This window comes from Scatophagus argus, chromosome 21 (assembly GCF_020382885.2).
Source record: "Scatophagus argus isolate fScaArg1 chromosome 21, fScaArg1.pri, whole genome shotgun sequence".
NCBI lineage: Eukaryota > Metazoa > Chordata > Actinopteri > Scatophagidae > Scatophagus > Scatophagus argus.
In genome coordinates, this window is record NC_058513.1 from 15,117,460 (window position 1) to 15,134,725 (window position 17,266).

General features: G+C 44.0%; 1 protein-coding gene across 6 annotated transcripts; it reads right to left on the reverse strand.

The window, feature by feature from the left end:
- Positions 1-1,325: 1,325 nt before the first annotated feature.
- Positions 1,326-15,984, reverse strand: qki2 (QKI, KH domain containing, RNA binding 2). Of its 6 annotated transcripts, none has more exons than XM_046377077.1 (9): positions 15,337-15,984; positions 12,874-13,022; positions 11,528-11,644; positions 8,182-8,325; positions 6,853-6,940; positions 6,337-6,621; positions 5,550-5,573; positions 4,821-4,895; positions 1,326-2,838 (listed from the first exon to the last, which is right to left on the reverse strand). In XM_046377077.1, the coding sequence occupies exons 1-9, from the start codon at positions 15,476-15,478 to the stop codon at positions 2,816-2,818; spliced, it is 1,047 nt and encodes a 348-aa protein (XP_046233033.1). In that variant the 5' UTR covers positions 15,479-15,984; the 3' UTR covers positions 1,326-2,815. The 6 variants fall into 6 exon arrangements, with proteins under 6 accessions (XP_046233033.1, XP_046233032.1, XP_046233036.1 ...); XM_046377076.1 differs by having other exon boundaries at positions 4,821-4,898; XM_046377080.1 differs by lacking the exon at positions 5,550-5,573 and having other exon boundaries at positions 15,337-15,983.
- Between the last annotated feature and the right edge of the window lie 1,282 nt (positions 15,985-17,266).

Consider the following 17,266-nt stretch of genomic DNA (forward strand, 5'->3'; position numbering starts at 1 on the left):
TCCTGTCCAGAGGATTGTCTGCAGCAGTCACATTATGTCCTCTCTCTCTCTCTCTCTCTCTCTCTCTCTCTGATCAGGGGCCTGGGGTTGCGGCCGCAGAGCAGGCTCAACTCCAAGCCTGAAGTTCAATATCACCCCCAAACTCCACAATGAAAGCAGGAAGGGCAGAGAGAGGACGAATGAGCCACCCACTGCTGCATTCACCACGGAAAAACCCATGTGATTCTCTTCTTTGTGTGTATGTGTGTGTGTGTGTGTTAAACCTTAAATGTGTGACTTTAAAGGGAAGTTTTACTTTTAACTCTGAGTGCCAAAAGCTCAAAAGGCTTAGAAATAACACTCTTCATGTTTTAATTTCTATAAAGTGCACACTTGGAGAGAGAGAGAAACATACAGGGCTAATTAAAATAAATGTTTCTACCATGACACATGGAGGTTATTAGCGTTAGCTTTTCGAAGGACAAACTGTGATCCTGTGTAATATTTACTCTGCAGATGTTTGAGGGCGAGATTGCACAATCAATTTCCCTTTAATTCCCCAGCCATCTACTCCTCCAAACTTGAACCCCCCCTTTCCCCTCCCAGCCCTTCTCTTTTCTCTGTGTTATACATGTGCATGCCTCTTAGAAACCATGGTGAGCTGGGTGTGTTTTGTCCTCTCTTATTACACACATCGATGTGTGTAATGTCCACTTTAAGTGCCGAAGTGGACAGAAAGCAGGAGAAAGAACACAGAAAAGGAGAAGTGGGAAAACACCATGTTGTGGCCTTTTCCCTGCATTTCGTCTTCAGTATCCGCCGGCTCCACCCCCAGCTCCTCGCTCAGTGTTTAAGGAGTGTTTTGGTGATTAGTATGCAGAAAGGAAGCGAATTTGCATAATTAAGTGCTACAGAGAAAAAGCAACAAAGTTTGTTAGTTTTACAACTATGAGTTTAATAGTGTACAAAGAGTTATTCCTGCTCAAAGTTAAAAGTTCATCGTTCAACACATATCTTTGTTTTTCATCGTTTTAGACACACATGTAATTCTTTTAAAAAGGAATCCAGAGACAGATACCATTAAAGTGGTTAATAATCACAGAAGTGGTAACAGTTAGTAACCTACACTTGGCACTGAAGAGTAGATTAATGTTGTACTACACTGTTAATTGTCACACTCATAGTATACAAAAGGCACAGAAGGCAAGCAATGCTGATCTCAAAGGCTCAAGTTAATACAGAGAACATCAGAGACTCCAGTATATCAGGACATTGAGACTGTGACATGAAGTACACATTAAGGATAGTAATGTTCACCAAATTATTCTCCATAGTAAGGCATGATGTTCTTATCTGAAAAGGTCATTTAATGTTATTTTCACGTACAAAATAGAATATAAAAATACATTATAACTTGTTACAGTTGTTACGACTCCATGATTTTTTTTCCTTTTTGTTCTTTATGTCAAGGCATCGGTTGGTTTTTGTTTCTGTGTGTGTGTGTGTGTGTACTTGTAAAACTGCACCACACTTTCTGAGAGAGCGGATACACACGCAAAAATATATGTGTGGAGGACTTCATCTCCGACAAAACAATCAAACAAACATACATAAAAAATTGAAATATAACACTGTTCTCTGGAGGCATCTGAACCTCACATAAACATTTCAGACACCGTAGCTGCTGTTTCAATACTGCATCGCACTTCCAATTCAAATAAACACTTGTTTTTTTTGTTGATTTTTTCGTTTTTGCCACTAAAATCTGAATCGAAAAGAGTTGTGGATGTAATGGCATAAAGATGTAGATGACGACAATTAGGCCGAGACACATTTCCTGCAGTCCTAAATTAATCTGCATAAACCCAAATGACATGACTTCATGCTGGGCACAAACCCACACACAAGATTTAGGTGTAACATCGTTCCATCGCTCTCAATAAATAAAGGCACCGCCGTTTAAGCTCATACAATACTGTAGTGCGAGAAAGTAAAAGGCATCGTTGTGTAAGTCCTCTTGATTTAGATAAGAGAAGTGCAACCTTCCCTCTCTGTGCTGGACAGGCTTGGGATGCTTAAGAAAAAGATTCGGGACTCCAGTTTTGTTGTTTTTCCTCACAGAGCGCCTGTCGCTTCACGGTAATATTGAAACACATCATTGCAATCACACGTTGGTGTTACATTTCGAGGGAAGGAAACTTAATACATGAATGTCTGAACGCCAATTATTATGTGTTAAAATGAGTTATTATTGGAGCAATCCCTTCACTGAGGAGCACGATGAGGAAAAATGCTTCAGAGTTTCAACATATCTCTTTTAGTTTAGTGTTTACGGAGGGTTTTGTGCTGGATAAGTACAGTTACCATCATCATCATCAGTATAGTTACCATGTTATTAATAGAGTCATTATTATTATTGCATCACATGAACTGAGGGCAGGGAAGGTCAGAGAGACAGTTTGTCACAGCCAGGGATTGGTATAGGAGCCCTTTCACCACATCGAGGGCCCGTACCCAGGAAAGTCTCGAATGGCAACAACCGTAGGATTTCAACTGTTGAAACGCTTATAAAACATTCTTAAACTGGCTTTGGACTTTTGGGAGGAAGGCACGTCTGGTAAAGTTTAGGTTAGAACTTGATGGGCGGGGTCCTGAGGTTTATTCCCATGATCGCTGTCATCTGGTTGGTTGGTTAGACAGAAGCAGCCGGGTTGTTCCCAATGTGCTGGTCTGGTTGGCTGAGCTGAGGGAGTGGCGGGGCCCTGGGCCAATGAGCACGCCAGCAGGCAGAGATGGGTGGGTCATCAGTGGGCGGAAAGGTCAGAAGGTCAAGGGGTCATGGGTTAGTTGCCGTGGCAGCTAGAGTTAGACAGACAGAGACGGACGGACGTGGAAAGGAAACAAAAAGGGCACATAAAAGGGGACATAAAAAGAAAAAAGATAGAAGAGAGATTAGTGTCAGCTAGTGGCGTCAGGATGACAACAAGGCAGATCTACGGCAGTCACACAGCATGAGGGGCACCGCAGAAGAGCTGCACAACCCCTTCATGAGCCCTGCATAACCATTCAGAATGACTTACATCAACCACCGGGTGGTGACATAAGGAATGGCTGGTTTGCGATGCTCATGTGTGCTCATGAAGGTGCTCGCAGGGTTTTGAGGAGATACCCCTCCTGTTGCGTGACTGCTGCTATAGTGATACTACTCATGCTAGCTGCGCTACGTCTAGCACAGACAGACAGTGAAACCATGGACAGAGAAGGAGACAGCATGGTTTCATGTGGGTGAGACAGTGACCTTTACGTCCCAGGAAAAGTGTCTGGGCCTCGGAAATACTTTCACTTGCTGACAAGTGGAGCCATTGTTTAGCAGCAGGCATCAGATCTTGATGATTCACAGTTGCGATTAACTGATTATTGATTATGGTTTGTTCTTTTTTGCTATGGAGTATTAGAAGAGCACCTAATGACTACAGTAAGCAAAGAGGCACCATAAGAGACAGTGATGAGAGGTTAAGAGATGGTGATTTTAGAGGGACTTTAGAAACAATTTAACAATAGACAGACTAACTACAAGAATTTAGAGGCTTTGGTTTTCTTTAGAGATTTTTTTCAATAGTCATCTTTATTGCCTTTTAGTGTTTTTTTGTCCATCGTGTACAACAAGAGCGCCACCGCTCACATACACACATATACTGTAGCTAGCTAGTCCATTTCTATTGCATAAAAACAGTCACGAGGCCTGTGAATCGAGAAGGTCACCTCATCTTTAAATAGACAGAGCAAAAACACCGCCTTCATTGCCACCTTTGTGGTGACTTAAACAGTAGTAGCTACACACCTTGAATAAAATTTGAAGTTTACATGGAGACACTTCATCTATAAAAAGCATGTCGTAAAAACAAAAATAAAAATTTACAAACTAAAAAAAAACTAAAAAAAAAAAAAATACTACAAGTATTTCCAAGCGATCTTGTTCCATAAGCTTCATATAAGCACTTAAATCCTTAAAATCCCTATATACAAATTTATTTTGCAGCTAAATACATGGTAACAGCACCACTCTGGCTAGGAAATATATGAAAGATGTAAACAGCCCCAATGATAAAGTCCAGTGGGCGACTGATAAGACCACAAACAACAGTATTTCATACAAAAGAGCTTGTAACACAGACCTCAGTAGTCATCACACGCTGTGTTTTAGTAGTAAAGACCATAAGATCATATTGAATTGAATGACCTCCAGAAAAAAGACGATCGCTGTTACTTCAAATGTCATATAGTCATTGGGCACAACACAGGATTTAATTAATAATAACAACCAAAAAAAAAAAAACAAAACATTTGTGGAAATCTGCTGGAATGAAGTTGGGTATAAATAAAACTTCCCATGGTTATTTGTAGGGTCAAAAGTAGAACTGAAGAGATAAAAAAACCAAACCAGAAAAAAAAAGGTTTCTGAGAGAGGACTCCAAATCCAGAGTCACAAGGACCGAGTCACATGAACGGAGTGATCCATTCTAATTGAGAGGGTCCCTGTCTGCAAGCCGTCCAGTTTATCTCACAGGCGAGCAAAGACAACCGCTGCAGCTGTCACCCCTAACGTGGTTCCTCCCAACCTGCTCACTTATTTGACTTCCACTGCAACAAATACTGTTTCACATTTTACACCGAGGCTGCTTCAGCGTGTGACCTTTACGCCTGATACAGTTATTTCTCTTTTAGGCATGCCGTATTACAGACACATGTAAACTGAAATTGGTCCATTGGTCTGCATGCACGCACACTAACACACGCACGCACACACACATACACATAAAGTGGCTGGTGAGCTAACTAACCTCTGTCTGGGGTCACTACCCTTTGGTAAGGATGGATTCTCTTGTCGTGGCGTCGTACCTTAGTGGTCATGGCACCTGCTAACAGCCATTGACATCGCCAAAACAGAACACAGGTTACTCATCAGAAAGACATCAAACAGTCCACCCATGGCACCAACATCAGTGAAACCAGGAATTTACAAAAGTGTTCCAGGCTGAGGGTGAAAACAAGTCAAAACGCTTCTAAGAGACAGAACTTTTGTTGTTTTGTGGTCTTCTGTTCTCTAAAGGAAATATTGATCCAAACCGCTAATTTCTCACTAAGCTTCGCTAGTAGATTCAACATCGGCTGTAAGCAAAGTCACTCTATAGCTCTGTGATTAAAATAAGCTTTAACATATAGTAAATCACAAACAGCTGCGCTAAAATATCTATGTGTTCACTAAAATGTGTTAAAATTACAAGCTGAAGCTGAACTATTAAAAAAGTTAAATAGCCGTCACACCACAACACTAGTCTGCTAATACAAAGAGGAAATTAACAGGAATGGACACTTGACTACAGAATGACTGTCGAGGAATCTGTCATCCTAAAGTAAAGTACAGCAAACTTTGAGTGTTTGCTCTATGGGACAAGTATGTAGGGGGGAGGAAGGGGGAGGAAGGGGGAAGGGGGGTGTCTCTGCAAGCCAGTCCGTGTGTGTGCTAGGAAGGGTTGCTATCGCTTAGCCTTTGGTTGGAAAAGCCATACCTGCAAAAACACAGGAAGAAGGGACTGTTAGCCCAGCAATGAGCTTCTGTGTGCATCTTTATATGTTGTGGATGTATTACAAGAGCTGGATACGGCTGCCAATTTGTCCCAGTGGCTCACAGTGGTACTGCAACAAATAAAAGATCCCCTGTGGCCACGAGTTCTGCAATATGTCAGCTTTTCAGTCACGTTCGGGCTTTAAATCGCGGCTCGAGTTCGGTTATTTTCAAATGTAATTTGGCGAAAAATGTTTGCATTACTGTTAGCAACTCTGTACTGCCAGGTCTCTCATAAATATTTACGTGTTAGTAACACATGAAGTTCCGCTGGCAGTGACAAGCACATCCATTGGACTATATGATTCAGTCGTGTCTAGCCTCACTGTGTGTTCAGACATGACACAAGCAACCACAAACAGCAAACAAAGCTGATTATGACTACCATGAGTTTTAAGACCATGAAGGTCTGATTTGTACATCTTCCTTACACACTAAAAAACACTGACACTGTGTGTTAATATACTGCAAGCAATACTGGGTTCATTTGTAACTCAACAGTAATATAAAAATAACACGAACACACGGTCAAAAAATGCCCGCAGCTACAGGACAAAGTTAACCCAGTGAATTTTTAACTCAAAATATCATTTTCTGTGCGTGCTGTCATCTCAGTGTAAAAGGACAAGTGGGCGGGGCCTGGGACACTTCCATTGGGAAGCCAGTATCCAGTTCTCATAATACATCCATTGACTATGTATAAAAGTGATGAACTTTAGAATTTTAAATACCTAATACTCCAGTTGAGTCAATTGGGTATTCCAATATGGAGGGCGTGAGTGTGTAGGGATACTCGTACGGCGTGTAGATGATTCCAGATTCGGGTCCCTGCTGCACCAGCGCCGGGTGTGGATTGGCTCCCGGTACGAGGGCTGAGCTCTGAATCTGACGAATCAGAGGCATGATGGTCGGCGTGGTGACGGGGGCGGGGTTGCGCAGGGTCGGAGGCAGGACGGGCGTTGGACCCGTGATGATCCGAGGCGCCTGAGGAGTAGCTAGAGGGAAAGTGGCGGTGGCTGCGCGGCACACAAAACATAAAATAATGCAAGTATGCAGCACAACCACACGCGAGCGCACACAAAGCCCACACACACACACAATAGACAGGGGGGAAGAGGAGAGGACAAACAGACTATTTAACAGGAGAAACAGAGGCATTGTTCATATACAGTGGACTCCTGTACCAAGACCCCTCCTTTGTCACCCACCAACCCTCCTCCACATGTTCATTATGATGTCATCCTTACGCGTCTTGACATTGGCGTCTCTGTAGGTCCCGTTGAGAATGGCCAGCTCCATCAACTGCATTTTCTTCAGGTTGTCCTCCCCCTCAGCCTACACCAACACACACACACACACACACAAGCAAAGCAGCACAATCAGCTTGCTTAGCGAAGGGGGGGACTGTCATTCAGCCATTTGACAAGTGAATGAATTAACTTTTGTGAGAGTGCAGTCAACAAGTCAGCAAATGGTACGTTATGCTGAAAGTGATTATGATTCAATCTGAATGTTTTCTAAAGGGAGAGAAAAGTGTAAAAGTCAAACGAAATGGAGTTGATCAGACCTTGACAACAGCCACCGCACCACACAGAACATATTCAGTGTCAAACATGCCAGCTTCTCAGCTCCAGTTACAGCTTGGCGAAAAGCTTGACTGATTTACAGTCAGACAGCAGGGTCGACCGGGTTAAACTAACACATATCAATGACTTTGCCCTCACGCACTCACAGGCATCGATTAACAGGTGTTCAGCTCCTGATTGTCTACGGACACTTCTTACATCCCTCTACTTAAAGGCTCGGCCGACGCTGTGCTGTGATTGGAACGGAAGTGACTGCTGATTGCTGCAATAGAAATCCCCCTGCTGATCTTTTCAGTCTGTTTCTATTGTTGGAAATAATGCAGCGAGGAAAAAAAAAAGGGAAGGAGCCTTGTGATTTCAAAATATGTGCTTTTGTGACTGTGTGCCAAAGAGGGGTAATTTAGAGAGTTTGTGTCCCTGCGCTCTATGGGCTACATGGCCATGTCTGTGCAACACTCCACTGTGTTCCCTTCTTGTCATCATGTTTGTGCACATTTATGTGCGTCTGCAGGGTGGGTGGGGGTGGATAGGTGGGCTGGAGAATGTGAGAAATGTTGAGGGGTGCAATCAAAATGTCCTCTTGTGTGGACAACGACAACAACCAAAAAAACCCAGGGAGAAAAGGGAATACTGTAGCCAGTAGTTGGGAATGAAGTGAGTTGTGAACGAGTGAAAGGAGTGATGGAGTGAGGAGAACAAGTGAACAGACTCTCCATTCATTCCCTCAGCCTTTCAAACAACCCAGGGTTACCATGGAAACCCCTTTATGCGTGTTCCCTAATTACCCTAACCCCTTACACATACTCTCTCATACACACAGAAACACACACAAAAACACAAAAAGACACAAACACACACACTTTTTGGACTGACAATCCCCTTCCCCCTTCCATGCATACCAACACACTGAACTCTCATCCAGTCACACACAGTTTTTCCACCAGTCCAGTCCATAACATTTGACGCTGAGAGGTTCGGACTGATACTCACAGCGGGCACAAGAAGTTTCTTGACCTCGTTGATGGCCCGCTGGAGTTTGATCTTGGCACGGTTGTGCGTGTCCTCCACTGTGATCAGGACGTGGAGGTCCTCGCTGAGGTGCTCCCAGTTGGGCTTCCCTCGGTTCATCTCCTCCTGAAACACAAAAACATTTTAGAAGCCCTGTTTGAATGCACCGCACAAGCACGGCCAATTGCTGCAGAGAGGGAACAGGATTTCACTTTTCTTCTCGTTTGGCTTGGTTTTTGGATCAGCCTCAAAATACGCACAAACGAACACACAAAGCTCAAGGTCGTGTAATGCAGCTTTGGAAGCCCTGTCCAAGTCTTGCTGCTCTTCAGCGGTTACACAAGTTTGGTGCTGCGTTTCACTGAGGCCACTCAGATTCTTTCTGTAACATTTTCTTTTCCCACATTTTCCCACTTTTCCCACATTTTGCGGCTGCGTTTTATCCCCTTTAGTCTCTCTCTTTGCTGAAATGATTAGTCAGTTAATTGGTATTCAGATGCTGATTCAATGACAATAAAATTATTCAGTGAGTGAATAACTGCTTAGTCGGTCACAATGATGTAAAAATGCTAAATATTGACTCTGCTACTGCGTGTATTTGTTGGTCACCTTCCCTTATTCATATAACAACAAGGGGGCACATGGTCAGGCTAGCAATTATATGTTCTGGATAACTTTGTGTTCCAAATAGTTCTGAAAATACCAAAGAAAAAAAAGCTGGATTAGTTTTTCAGATCGTTGATTTTTGCTTTTTTCAAGTGTTTCAGACAAATGAAGCAATTTGGAGAAAGTCTATTTGGCCTCTGGGAACTTGTGAAACACATTTGATATTATTTTTAGGCACACTAACTCTAGGGACTCTAAATTTGGTCACGTAAGTCAGTGGTTCAGTCGGTCATTACACCACTTTGGTCCAGACTGAAATATGTCGGTCAATTTTGGATGGACTGACACGAAATTGTGTTCAGACAGTCATGGATTAACTGTGATCCTCTGACTTTTCCTCTAGTGCCACTGTGAGGCTGACATAATTGCTTGTGAGATGGACTGCCATGAAATTTGCTTCAGACATTCATGCCCAGCTGAGACTGATTTGTCATAACTCTGATGAGCCTGAACTTTTTCTCGAGCCCAACAATCACATCAAAATTTCACTTTGAAGTTTAGTGCTATTTAGTTAATGTCAATATGATAAAATAAACTTGATAAACAGCACTGCCAGCGTTATCATCAGCATTTAGCTCAAAGCACTGCTGTTCTCGACGGAAAAAATGTGACATTTTAGGAAATATGTTTATTTGCTTTCTCGCTGAGGGTTAAATGAATGTGAGTCTCATATCCAACCAACAGACATGAAGCCACAGGCAGAGACCATTAGCTTAGCTTAGCATAAAGATGGGAAACAACCTCGGTCTGTGCAAAATCCACCTAAGAGCATCGAGCTCACTAATTAACACATTCATACAGAAAACAAACTGCAAAAAAGACAAGTTGTGGTTTTTTTGGGTTTGTTTAGGTGCTAGTATGCTTGTTCAGATGAGGCTGTCAGGTGGCTGGATAGCTTCAGAAACCCTCACACTTTTCCAGCGTAAGATGAGCGGCCATTTCTGTTACTTTTGTGACATTCACACCCATTTCAAGCTGTGATAGGCGAGCTGTGTGGAGGTGAGAAATGAAGCTGGGTTTGAACTTGTTTTTCTTGCTCTCTTTTTTCATTCTTGATGCAGCTGCACCTGCAACACTTTGCAGTCTGCTAGGAGATACTCTCTGAAAATGTGCATTGTTACTCCTGTATTTCAACAACATCATCCCTCCCCCCAGAATGGCTGTTGGCTTTTCACTCCACCTTTGAGTGTGTCTATTTGGAACAATCATTAAACCGCCGGGCTAGCTGCTTCTCCTGCTTCAAGTCTGTATGCTAAGCTAAGCTAACCATCGCCCGGCTGTAGCTTTATATTTAACAGACAGATGCGAGGGTGGTATTGATCTTGTCATCGAACTCTTGGCAAGAAAGCAAATGCACATATTCCCCAAAATGTGTAATGCTTTACACAGCTGCTAATGGGCCTGTTGTGTCTTTACATTTTACAGACTGTTAGCCATAAAGTCCTGGATTAATCGATAGTGAAAGTAACTGCTGGCTGAGTCCTGAGTCAGAGCTGAAATTATGAAGTCTTCTGTCTCAGTATTGTGTGCTGGGACTTTGTATCCTCTGTGGATGTTTTGTCAAGTGAGATGTCTCATTTTGAAAAACACCAAAAGTCAACATCTTTCTCTCCTCTCCCCCTGTTGCCTCCCACTGTGTCTCTGTTTTCCTTCCTCTCTTTCTCTGTGTGTGTCTGTGTGTGTCTCTGTGTGTGTGTGTGTGTGTGTCTCTCTGTCTCTCTATGAGGGGTGTGCGGGGTAGGGAATGTTCTGGAGAGAGAGGGTGGGTTGGAATGCTGGACTTGCTCCACCTGCCGTTTGGAAAGCTTGAGCCCACTCTGTCCAACAGCACACACCAGGGGAGAGGAAGGGAGAACAGATGGACCGAACACCAGGACAGGAGAGAAAAACTGAGCACCAAAAACTCTTTGTCAGAGAAGGACGAATAGAGAGACGGATAGATAGATACATTTTTAGACTGTTTTAACTGATTCGTGGATGTGTCAGATTTCTATTTAAAGTGTTTTTGGTAATGACATTTGCACATTTTGGCACTTTTCTAAAAGTCACAGAGGCTTTGCATTACTACTGAACACTTTTCAAAGAAAACCATCATCGTTTCTAAAATTGTGTATCTTTCACAGCCTGCAGGCTTCTGTTGGACTCCATGTCAAAGTCCACTCAAAGTCCACAGAACATCATGCGCTTATTTATTTTAGTCGGAAATTAGATCAATTTGAAGCACATCAAGAACGCAACTTTGACAGTCATGAAAGTATGTAATGAAACTGTTCGGTGTGATTACTGGGATTACAGATTACTTGTCTAAAATATGCTGATTTTTTTGTAGACAAATGGCTGCCTGTCTAACATGGCAATTTTAATTTGGTTAATCAGCAAAAACGTGCTCTGTAAAAAGCTGGTGTTTAACAGAGGTTATGTGTGGGACTATTTCTTGACCGGATGCATAACTTCCTGGGGAGGCATTTTGTTGCTTTAGCACAGAGCCTGGCTAGCTGTTTCCCCCTGTTTCCAGTCTTTATGCTAATCTAAGCTAACTGTATTCTGTCTCTAGTTTCATATTTAGTACACAGAGACCATCAGTCTTCTCCATTTTCAAATTTCACACGTCAAACCCTCATGTGGTCTATCACAGAGCCATATGACGTTTGAGTGGGTGTACCTTCTTCTTGTCTCTCATGGAGCCCTTTCCTCGCACCATAATCTTGCAGCCGGTCTCTGCTTCCAGTTGTTTGGCCGTCAGTCCACGTGGGCCCAGGATCCTCCCTACAAAGTTAAACTGCACAAAAAAGAGCAAAACATGTTGATAATAAAACAGGTCCGTAGGAAGACGGGACACATTTTAGCTCACAGACTCTTTTACAATGTGTGTGTGTGTGTGTGTGTGTGAGCGCGTGCATGTGCTGCGAGTGAGTGTGCCTTTGAGGTTTGTGCATCTGTGATGTGTTTGTGTTACTAAGAGAGACAAAAATAGCTCATTATATGGGTGCTGGCTGGTGCTGGTGACATGACAGGACAGCGCCGTTCTCTTAACCTTATCTGTCACTGAGACTGAGTGATTAACTAGACAGCTGCCCCTCTGTGTGTTTGTGTGTGTTTGATTCTTTGCCACCGTCCCTTTGCCTCTCCCTCTGCTTCGCTCTCAACAAATTACTCCTGCCCCTTCCTACATTTATGACTCAACTGGAGTGACTTAAACTGAGTGTTCACTTCGGTAACAGTTACAACAAATTCGCTGACGGCAACTCTGGAATCTCTCTCTCTCACACACACACACACACACGAATTCAGATAGAGGAACTGCTCTCTAAATTTAACCTTGATCTTAACTGTCTTGCAAAGCACTCCTGAGTTAGTGTGTGTGTGTGTGCGTGCGTGCGTGGGGGTGTGTGTGTGTGTGTGTGTTTGTCCTGTTAGTCTTCTGTCATGTGAGTGAGGACAGCCTGTCATTGTATTCGGTGATTGGCGAGCTGATGCATGGACAAAATCATGTGAGCCACTCAGCGTGGATCAACGCAACTCATATTGGAGTGCTTAACTGTACTGAGCAGGAATGAACTGGATGGTGACGTCTCTTCGCTGCTCTGCACTTGTCTTAATGTTTGGGGCAAAGGCTTAATCCAACCTTTTTAAGCTCTTATAAATATTTATGGTGTAAACTCAAGGCTGTAAATTGAGTTGCCGTGAGGGAATTTACAACAGCATATTGCCATTTTGAGTGTACAAAACTCATAATTCTCAGTTGGTAATTTTTTCTTTTTGCAAACACTGGCCAGAGGTCATTATTGATTTATTTTTTGTATAGATTACATCATTGGGTGTGAGTGGAAATGATTTCAGAACGAGAATCAGATTTTAGATAAAAGGTAGGGCAAACGGTCCACATGATTAAAAGCCTCGCCGACTTTCTGGCAGTCTTTCTTTAACTAAGAGGAGATAAAGTGACAACAGCTAAAAGTAAACAGAAACTTATTTGAAAGGTCAAAGGTCATGGATTTGTCCACTCACATCGGGGTACTCTTTGACAGGCACGTAGAGCTTCTCCTGCAGCTGGGCCACAGGGCCTATCGCTTCGGGAAGCTCCTCCATGTCTCGCCCGTTGAACATGCCGCCGTTCACTGTGTCGTTGTACATGTCCTTGCGTACCCTGCCGATTTCTGTGAGACGGGGAAGACAGAGACAGAGACAGGGAGAGAGAGAGAGAGCAAAGTTGAGCAAATTTAACTGACGATGTCCAGGAAAGCTTCAATGAGGGACGACAAGTGTCGCGTTCCTTCACATGTCCGTTTCTTAGGACGGTGACTCACTGTGACCAGAATTACAGCAGGCTCTCAATGTGACAGCAGACAGTTGGACAGTCAGACAGACAGGGAGACAGGCAGGGAGTCACAAACATTCTGCACTACAATGTAGAATCTAACTGTTGAATGCTTTGCAATCAGGCGTCCCCTGTTATTAACAATTTCTCTCCTTCTGTTTCTTTGCCCAAAAGTGTTTAACACACAGACACATGCTGTTCCCTCTTTCACTGTGTAAATAATACAGGGAAAAAACATATATGTTAGTGGGGGTCACAGTGACCTAATCTGCCTACCTGTTTGTGACGTTTGGTGAAGGACAGTTAGTCAACACAACCACACGGGAAAAGCTTTGAAATTCTCAGAAAGTAACACAGACGTGATTATTTTTTTAATATAGATTAAATTGCAGACAATTTACTCAATTATTCAAAACAAACAAAAGGCATTTTGGTTTAAAAACAACTGCTTAAATGGTCAAGTCTTTGGCTTAGGTTTGGTGCGGAGGTGCCATAATAAATGAGACGGTGTTTGTCTGCCTGTCTGCTTGTTTGGTGTTGTCTCAATGACCGATGCTAGCCTCTGATGCCTTTGTAATGACACGCTAGCACAATAATAACTGACTACTGCATCACACAAACACATACGCAACACACAGACACAGACCTCCAGCTTGAACTCACACACACACACACACACACACGACAGAATAACTTCCTTGAGGCACAAATATCATCTGACCTAAGCGGGCTGACAGGCATGTCTCCCTGCTCTGAGAGCGATAAGTCTGACCATAATAACTACAGTAGGACGGTATAATTACAGCCACAGCTACAGTGACAATGATGATCCTCTAATAACCCATGCTGACCTGTTACAGACCAAAAGTGACTATTAAAAAACACACGCATACACAAACAAATCTGCACAGGCAAGCAGGGCTTGTGTCACACTTCAGCTGAAACAGGGAGCGACTGGCTGGAGTGAAACGAGAAGTGAGAGAAGAACAAGAGAGTGGAAGGAGTGCAAAATAATGGGGGGAGCTGTAGCAGGCCTTTTCTTTATGCTTCACCCTGTCACTGGTTTATATATATAGACTGGGCTCAGTGTTTCCAGATATGCAGCAAACACGCAACCTGACAATATGTGTGACTGGCAGGCGCTCTCGCTACCCTGCACAAACTTTCTGGTACCGTGCCCTAGTCCACATTACTCAGGCAGAAGATACAGCCAGGCTGAAAATGAGCATGGTGCAATGCCTTTCATTCTAACCGTGGGTGTCACATTATCATGTGTGAGGGATGAATGTGCTCGTCTTGTCAATCTTCAACAAGAGCACAACCAGAGATGTTAAGTCGACCCATTTGTCAGGCTCTAGAGGTCGTGTGGTATGAGAACAACCTTGCTGCGTCATGAGACCTGTCACGGAGAACAAAGTCAGGACCTCAGCGATCCTGATGTGCCACAACAGTAGCGACAACAGACCTTGGCGGCTTGTAGCAACTGCTGGAAAATCACGCCGGAATAAAGAGGGGGGGGGCACTTTTTTTTAAAAGATTTTCACATTTGCTACAGTGTCGGACGGCAACAAGTGGAGCTTTTCGGTAGATGATACAGACAGCATGTGAACAGCCTCGAATCAAACATTTTACACAGTGACATGCCCTCACTCCTGCTCAGGGATGGGCTGCAGCATTCACACAGTCCTGCGCATTAGGTCACTGGGAAAGACTAACAACTGTCTGTTTGTTCCCATCACCAACTGCCTGTGTGTGTGTGTGTGTGTGTGTGAGAGAGAGAGAGAGAGAAAGAGCTCATCTGCAGCCCTCAACACATTAAAAATGTGACTGAAGGCCTATTCACACGTCAACTTTTGATTCACATTTATTGTTACAACCACAGCTTCATGGAGGAATTCAGTGAAAACTAAGTGGCTGACAGTTAATCGTTAGCATCTTTCAGTGCTGGATGGATGACATTACTGTCACGTTTCCTAGGAGCCAGAAGGGGGGGGGGGTCCCTGTAGTTAATGACTATTCAATAAAGTGAGTCAATACCGCTCACTTCTGTTAACACTGACCACTGAGTTCCAGTATGTAAAGGCGAGAGAAGGTGCACTCATTTCCTGTGTAGTGTGACAAGTGCTTAAAGCCTCGGGGCTTAGCCGTGTTACCTTCATCCAGAAGCCGCTCCAGATGCGTGAAGATGCCGCTGAAGTTGGGCAGGGAGCTCATAACCTTCCTGTCGTTCATCAGCTGCATTAGATAGTCCGGGTTGGACTTGGGTCTCTCCTTCACCTCAGTCTCCCCGACCATGGCTTATGCTTCAACAATAAAGTGACCTAGCTAGCCGAAAAAACTTACGGGGGAAATTTAAAAAAGACACACCCCGACGAAGCGATGCGAGGACCCGAGGGGATTCCGCCGGTCGCGACCCGCTGACCGCCTCTGTGGCTGCTCAAACTCAAACCTCAGCTCCGGTTAAATCGATTCTCCTTTGGGTTAAACGTTTCGTGTGTGCGCCCCTCTCTTCGTCCAAACGGTCCCCCCCCCTCTGTCCGACTCTCTCCGGAGTTTAAAAAAGTTCCTTTTCAGGGGGAGTTTGGCTCTCTTTCACACTTCTGGCGACACTTTAACTAAAGTCCACGCACTTCTTCAACGGCTACAAAAACCCCGAAATCTACCGTCAGCTCGTGTCCTCCGCCCCGGCTCCTCCGCTGGTGTCCGCCCGGTGTGTCGGTATTCTGCAGCGGGGATCGACTCCCTATCATATGATTACAGTACGGCAGCGGCTCGAGAGGCTTGTCAGGAGCGCGCCGCGCGTGGCCGCTGCCAGAAAGGGAGGAGGGGAGGACGAGGACGAGGAAGAGGAGGTGGAGGAGGAGGAGGCTCGCGCTCGTCCCCTCATTTGCCCCTCGTTGCGAGCTCCCTTCTGTCTCTCTCTCACGCGCGCGCACACACACACACACCCCCTTCGCCCACATAGCATAACAATATAACAGCTCTGCATAGGTATGCACACCTGTTCTGCAACAGTCACTGTCCGTCACTTGTCTTGTGAAGTCTGTGTGTGTGTGTCCAAGAACTGTACTGGTGTACTTGTACTTCAGTTTCATGTTAGGTGTGACATAGGCTAGGCTACACATCATCAGTATCAGTATTCATGTCCTCTACCAGTACCAGTACAACAATGTAGAAATACCCAGTTACAGGTAAGATTTTGTATTCTGTATTCAAAATTCTACTTGAGTTAAAGAAGAAAGAAATTTATATTGAAGCATCAAAAGTAAAAGGCCTCCTGTCCAGTCAGGAAGTTTAGTCCAGTGGTTACCAACCATAAGGGTCGGGTCCCTCCAAAGGGTCACGATATGAATCTTAGGGGGGTCGTGGTTTGATTAATAGGAAAGACAAAAAAGTAGAAACTGAAAATGCTGAATGTATATTCATTTATTTAGACTTTTCTCTAATGTTCTTTTAATTTGAGGGAGTGGATAATTTTACTTCTCTGAGACTGAACAGTTTTTTGTTACATGAAGCTATGTCAGAAGTCTAGAGGGGAAGTGTCTCTTAGGTGAAACTGCTGACAGCTGATAGACATCTTCAATGTGACAAGGCGGCCATATTTCAATAATGTGGGGTGCTAGTGTGGAGTACAAAGTGTTTGTACTAAAATACAACACTTGAGTAAATGTACTCTCCATCAATCGCTACTTTTGTTTGAGTACGTGATTCGAACAGCCCCACCTGTTCACACCCTCCGCGTTCAGGACTTTTGTCAAGGATCCTGAGATAATAAGAAGGTGTGATGTGTGCGTCGGTCCTCTCAGGGCGGCTGCTGCTGCTCATATGTTATTGCCGAAGGAACAGATAGGTGTGAGGGTCTAAACTTAGCTTGCTGTAAATCACACACACACACATGCACACACACACACACACTGAGAGAGAGAGAGAGAGAGAGGCGACACAATGTGTGCCCATGCATGCCTTGACTTAAGCCTTTTGTCAGACGCTTCTGGCCTCCCACCTGGTTTCGTCTCCTCCGTCTACTGTTGTAGAGTGTGTTTTCGGGCCCGTGAGGCTAAACTTATCATTGAAGCAGGGTGG